Here is a 6,315-nt window from a genome sequence, read left to right on the forward strand (position 1 = left end):
GGCGCCCTGTGCCCGGCGGCGGGGCCGGGCCCCCGGGCGGGAGCGGCGGGAGCGGCGGGAGCGGCGGGCTGGGCCGTGGCCCGGAGCCCCCCCCGCCGCGGCCGGCGGCCCGGTGGTCGCCCCCCGCCCCGCCGCTCCTCCGCCGCCGAGCTCGACGTGGCCCGGAGCCCCCCCCGCTCCTGCGCTGCCGGGCCGGGAACGACGACCCGGCACCGGGAAGCGGAGGGGCTCCGTGGGGGAGAGCCGGGGAGCGGAGCCCTCCCGCCGCCCCGCAGCCTTCCGCAAAGTCGCGTCTGCCCCAAGGCGGGACCCAGCGCGGCCCCGCCGGCTCCGGGGGCCGGTAGCCCGGCTCGGTGGCTTTTGTTACCGGCGGTGCGGGGCGGGGGGGTAGGGGGGGGGGGTGGGGGGAGGCGGCGCGGCGGGGCGAGGGGAGGTTTTGTGGCAGGAGCGGCGCGGTCCGTGCCATTCGCCTCCCGCCGCTGCCGCGGTGCTTCAGCCAGAGCCGGGATCCCTTTGTGCTAATAGCCCCGTCCTCATTTGCTGCCTAATTGGACTATATAAAGGCAATAACGGGCGGGCGCTCGTAGCCTCCAGCCACAGCAGCACGTCGCGGGGGGGGAGCCGGGGCCGCGGCGGCTGCGGGCAGGGGCTGCGCGGAGCCTTCTCCTCCCGGCTGCCTCCCCGCCTAATCCCATTTGCCATTGTGCGTGCCCAATCGCCGTGGGCTCCCCGCGTTTAACTTGGATGACATTTTGATTTCATCATTAGCATCCGGCGCCAGGTTGACGCAGCAGCAGCGGCGGCGGCGGCGGGAGGCGGCGGCGGCAGCGACGACCCCGGCTCTCCGCCTGGCCGCAGCAGAACCCCCCGGTGCCGCGGGCTGCGCGGGTTCCCCTCGGCCCCCCGCCCTGCCGCCCCCCCATGCGAGGGGCCCCCGGCCGGCCCCGCCGCCGCGCTCCCCCCGCCGCCCCGCCGCGCCTCTCCCCCGCGCCGCCGGGAGCCGCCACCTGCGCGCCGGGCGCGGGCTGCGGGGCCAGCGGCGGGCACCGGAGGATGCCGGAGACGGGGCAGGAGCCTCCCAGCGCCCCTCCGCCGCCCGCCAAGGAGTCCTTCTACATCAAGAACCTGCTCAACGGCGGCCCCCCCAAGGCGAGCCCCAAGCAGCCGCGGGCTCTGTTCGCCCCCTCGGGCAAGGCGGCGGCGGCGGCGGCGGTGGACGGCGCCGGCTTCGCCCTCTCGCAGGTGGGCGATCTCGCCTTCCCCCGCTTCGAGATCCCGGCGCCTCGCTTCGCCCTGAGCGCCCACTGCCTGGAGCGCGCCCAGACCTGGTGGTACCCCTACGCCCTGACGCCGGCCGGAGCCCACCTGCCCCGCACGGAAGGTACCGCTGCCCCCCTCCCTCCCTCCCTCCCTCCTTCCTTCCTTCCCTCTCCCTCTCCCTCTCCCTCTCCCTCTCCCTTCCCGGCGGGGACCGGCGGCGGCGGGGAAGGGGGGGAGGCCGGCGGCGGGGCGACGCGGGGACCCGGCCGGCTCGTCCCGCTTCCCCCCGACGGGACGCGGGGGGGCCGGGCGGTGAAGAAGGTGTCTCTTTGTGTCCCTTCCCCTCCGCACCCTGCCCTCCCCTCGTCCTCTCCCCTTCTAGCCGCGGAGAAATCCCTGCTGAGGGACTCGTCCCCCGCCTCGGGCACCGACCGGGACTCCCCGGAGCCGCTGCTGAAGGCGGAGGGGGAGCAGAAGGAGCTGGACTCCAAGAGCCCCCCCCGACGAGATCGTCCTGGAGGAGAGCGACTCGGAGGAGGCGAAGAAGGAAGGGGGAGCGGAGGACTGGAAGAAGCGGGAGGAGAGCCCGGAGAAGAAACCCTGCCGCAAGAAGAAGACGCGGACGGTGTTCAGCCGCAGCCAGGTTTTCCAGCTGGAATCCACCTTCGACATGAAGCGCTACCTGAGCAGCTCGGAGCGGGCCGGCCTGGCCGCTTCCCTACACCTGACAGAGACCCAGGTGAAGATTTGGTTCCAAAATCGACGCAACAAGTGGAAGAGGCAGCTGGCGGCCGAGCTGGAGGCCGCCAACCTCAGCCACGCCGCCGCGCAGCGCATCGTCCGCGTCCCCATCCTCTACCACGAGAACTCGGGCGCGGAGGGGAGCGCGGGGGGCGGCGGAGCCCCCGGTACCCAGCCCCTGCTCACCTTCCCTCACCCCGTCTATTATTCCCACCCCGTGGTCACCTCCGTGCCGCTCCTGCGGCCCGTCTGAGGCCGCCCGGCCGCCCGCTCGCCGCCGCCGCTGCTGCGCGGAGGGGCGCGGAGAGGCGCGCAACTCACCGGCCCCGCTTGTAAGTACTTCAGCCACTCGTGCGATTCACCCGGCCGGCGTCCGCGGAGCGGGGAGGGAGGGGGGGTGTGGGGGGGGGGGGGGAGAGGGGTGCGGGGGGGACCCCTCGGCGGGTGGCGCTAGGAGGAAAGTCACGAAAATTTAGGAAAAAAAAAGAAAAAAAAAAATAAAAAAGGGGGCGGGAGGGAAAGGAAAATAAGGAAAATGAAAGCGGGAACTTGTAGAGAACCCTGGAGCTGTCACACCTTTTGTAAACGTGGACAAAAACCGCGATGGTCTCGGTGGCTTTAGTTTTATTTTTGTAAAAAAAAAAAAAAAAAAAGAAGAAAAAAAAGAAAAAAAAAAAAGGATAATAATAAAAAAATGAATGATCCCAGGCCGCTCCTCGAGATTTGCCAAACGCTAACGGGAAGCTGAATTTCTGTTCCTTTCGGACCTCTCTTTCTGCCTCCAAATTGTTCAGGCTCCTGATCCTGTCGTGACTCAAACTTCATCGACCGCGGCTTTTCATTTAAGCAGACCTCGGTACCGATTTGCCTCTTTGCTTTCCCATATTTTGTACCTTTCGGTTTCTGTCATGGGACTTTATACCGAGCAAGAAACACAGCCTCAAAGTGAACGGTTAAATACACCGCACGCTTTGAGTGACCCTTATTTATTATCGTTTACTTAGATATTTTTAATTCTTGTTTATAATTCTTGTTTTCCTAGTTGTTGGGTTGGGGGTTTTTTTTTCCTTGTAAAGTTATTTCGGTATTTTGGGGAAAAAAAATCTGTACCCTTTGCTTTCTTTTGTAATACCAATTATTATTATTATTATTATTACTGTACTTTTGAACTGTGCAATATTGTACGACGATTCTTAAAGCACTGCTTTTATTTGAATGGTGAGGAAAGGATTTCTAGCATTGTATAATTGCGTTCGTTCATGTTGTACAAAATAAAATAAAAAGGAATTAAAAGCGAAGGGAAGTGAGAAGAGAGGAGCAGGGCATGGGAATAAGCATCAGCCCGGCTTATGCGAATAAATAAGGGAGATTCGGTGAGCTGGGCGCTTTAAGTGAAGGACAATCAACTTTAGGGTAATTTTAATTTATTTGATATGATGTACAGTTTCCTTCTAAAGTCCATCGAGTATGTGGATTTTAATAGGCAGAAATCAAGTGAGGAGTGGACACCTCTAGTGTCTCTCTGTCTTAGTGTCTGCTCACCTGTTGTCTGACAATTGTTTGCTGTCTTCCCAAGGGTTTGGGTTGGTTTCTTTATTTTATTTTAATATTTTTTTCCCCCTTTCGGTTGTACTCTCTGCCCTCTCGCTTTCTGTTAGGGATCGGTCCTATTTTTAAAACAGCCTATATTGTTATAAAGTTAATGTTGTGGTGGAAAAAAAAAATCAATAAAACCCGTTCCTTATCATTTTTTTAAGTGTGGCTTCAGAGGGGGGGGAAAAAAAAAGAAAAGAAATAAAAGAAGCGTTGTGGGGGAGCACTGCGGCCCTGCTCGACCGGGGCTGCCGGCGGGGGCGGCGGGCACGGAGCCGCCCCCGCTGGGGTCCCCGGGAGCGGGGGGGTCCGGAGGCCCCCTCCGACGGGGAGCGGATGGACGGGGGCTGGGCGAGGGGGGGGGGGGGCCTTTCCCAGCTCTGCCGCAGCCTGGAGCATCGCGGCCGGGTAACCCCGAGCGAGGGGGGGGGGTCCCAGGCCCCCAGGGACCCCCCCGGGACGGGCATGGAGGAGGGCGGGGGGGGGTTCGCTTCCCCGGGGGCTTCCCCCCGAAGTCCTGGCCGCCCCTTCCTCTCCCCCCCCCCCCCGGCGGGGGTGGGTGCTGCCCTTCCCCTTCACCCCGCTTCTCCGGGGGGGCTGCCGCAGGGGGCTTGTCCAAAGGCACCCCAGGGGGGTCGTGTCTCCAACCCCCCCGGGCTGCGCCCTCTGCCCCACGGCCGGAGCCGTCACTCGTGTTAATGCAGCCGGCAGGGTTATTTCGAGAGAGGATCGCTCTCCGCTTCCCGAAGATTGGCCCGAATCGACGTGTTTATAGCGCCGAGGGCAGGATTTGGGGCCAAAGAAATCAAAATAAAACTCAACGTTCCGAAAAGATAATCCCGCGTTTTCTTTTCGTTTGGGATAAAAACCCTGGCAATGGGTCGTAAATGAAAAATAAACAGAGTTTTGGAGTCAAAATACGCTGCTCGCTGTGTCGCCTACAAACAGAGTGATGCCTTTTCTGTTTGCAGTACTAACTTTGGGACAAGTCGCTCGCGGCTCATTAAAAATATTGTTGTAATAGCAAATACGTCTTTCCATTTTACAGCGCGGTAGCACGATGTTATCAAACGGCAAGCAAAATAATAAAAAAAAAAAAAAAAAACCCTCATTTATTTGTGGTCGGTACCCAGAAAACGATTCCGGACGGTCCCGGCCCTTTCCCAGCCGAGGAAGGAGCAGTTGGACGCCAGCGCGGTCACCCCCCGCTTGCGCGGCTCCGTCCCCGCAGCGCGGCCCTTACGCGGCTGCGGACACCCGCGGGCCGGGCGCGGACAGCGGGCACCGACCCGTCCTGCACGTCCCGGCACCGTCAGGGGCATTTTCCAGGGGAAAGTTTGATCTTGGTGGGGTGTGATGGGGCTCGGGTAAGAGCTTTTTTTTTTTTTCTTTTTTCTAATTAAGGAAAAAAAAAGGGGGGGGGGGGAGGAAGAAAAAAAAAAAGGAGGAAAAAAAAATTGGAAAACCAGTGCCCAGTTTTTCTGCTTCTTGCTGCCGCGGAACCGACGGCAGACAACAAGCTGTGAAAGCTCGCAATGAAGGTGGGCTGAGGGCGTGTGAACCCGATTCGTCGCCCCCAGACCCGCACCCCCCCTGCAGCGGGGCTGCCCGGGCTGGGCCGGGCTTTTCTTCCCTCCCGGGCCGGGAGGCAAGCCCTCGGAGCGGGATGCTCCTTTCTGTCCTCATCCGCAACTAAACCGAGTCTGGCGCTCAGGTTTGGTTTTTTTTTCAAGCCTTCGAAAAGTCTCCCCAAACTCCATCCTATCCCCAAACGCTCCGGCAAACCGGGAAGCGAGAGGTTTAATCTCTCCCTTCCAGGGACGAGGTGACATTTCGCGGTGGATGCCCACCGAGCGAGGGCTCTGCAGCAGACCCGGCTTTCCCGGCTTGAGCTGAGCCGCTCTCGGACGGGGAGAGCCGGCGAGGAGCAGGACCGGCTGCCAAGGTACACCCCCCCGTACCCCCCCTCCACACACACACACACAACCCCCCCCCCCAGCACCCCTGGCCCTGCTTAAAGTTTCTGCAGAGCCCGCATCAACTGCTGCGCTCAGATGAAGTGAAAGCAATCGCTTTGAGTGGTGGTGGGAAAAAAAAAAAAAATCATCTTTACAGAGACTAAAACTGTTTGGCAGGGAGGTTGGTGCGATTCAGAGAAAGTTGCTTCATTCCTCTAAGCTGTTAGCAACTCCGCGGCCACTTCTGTTTACTGCTGCAACCCCGCTCGGCAAATCTCTGCCTTTGTTTGCAATTCAAGAGATAACACGCTTCTTCTCGGCCACTGTTTTGAGCTTGGCTGAACAGAACTAGCTCGCCTGTTTGTGGTTGAAACATACATGTATTTCTTTTATTTGGTAGTAAATAGAGGCTCGTTGTGTATAGCAAACAACGAGGGGGGAAGATATAAACTTCCCGGCCACCAGATTTGGGGATTCAGAAGAGTTTTGCTTCCCGTAGGGCTGAAGTAGGGACGGGGCTGCGCGGTTCGGCCCCTCCAGCAGCCGCACGCTCCCGGCGAGCAAGTTTGGGAGGTTGGTATTTTTTAATTATTATTATTATTGACTTTTTCTGCACCCGAAGACTTGCACATTTTCTGGTGCAGGTTGGTGGGAAATGTTTGATTCTGCTGGCAGGGGCTGCGACGTGCAGGACGGGCGGCAGAGGTGGGGACACAGGGAGCCGCTCCCCGCTCTGGGGGAGTAATCCCGCTTTAAAACATGG

General features: G+C 60.2%; 1 protein-coding gene across 1 annotated transcript; it reads left to right on the forward strand.

Moving 5' to 3' along the window:
* Positions 1 to 489: 489 nt before the first annotated feature.
* Positions 490 to 2,367, forward strand: HMX3 (H6 family homeobox 3). The gene is given in 3 exon segments (XM_052799485.1): positions 490 to 1,381; positions 1,643 to 1,755; positions 1,757 to 2,367. Coding segments are annotated over 3 exon segments (1,071 nt in total). The 5' UTR covers positions 490 to 921; the 3' UTR covers positions 2,255 to 2,367.
* Positions 2,368 to 6,315: the final 3,948 nt, after the last annotated feature.

This window comes from Harpia harpyja, chromosome 10, assembly GCF_026419915.1.
Source record: "Harpia harpyja isolate bHarHar1 chromosome 10, bHarHar1 primary haplotype, whole genome shotgun sequence".
Taxonomy (NCBI): domain Eukaryota; kingdom Metazoa; phylum Chordata; class Aves; order Accipitriformes; family Accipitridae; genus Harpia; species Harpia harpyja.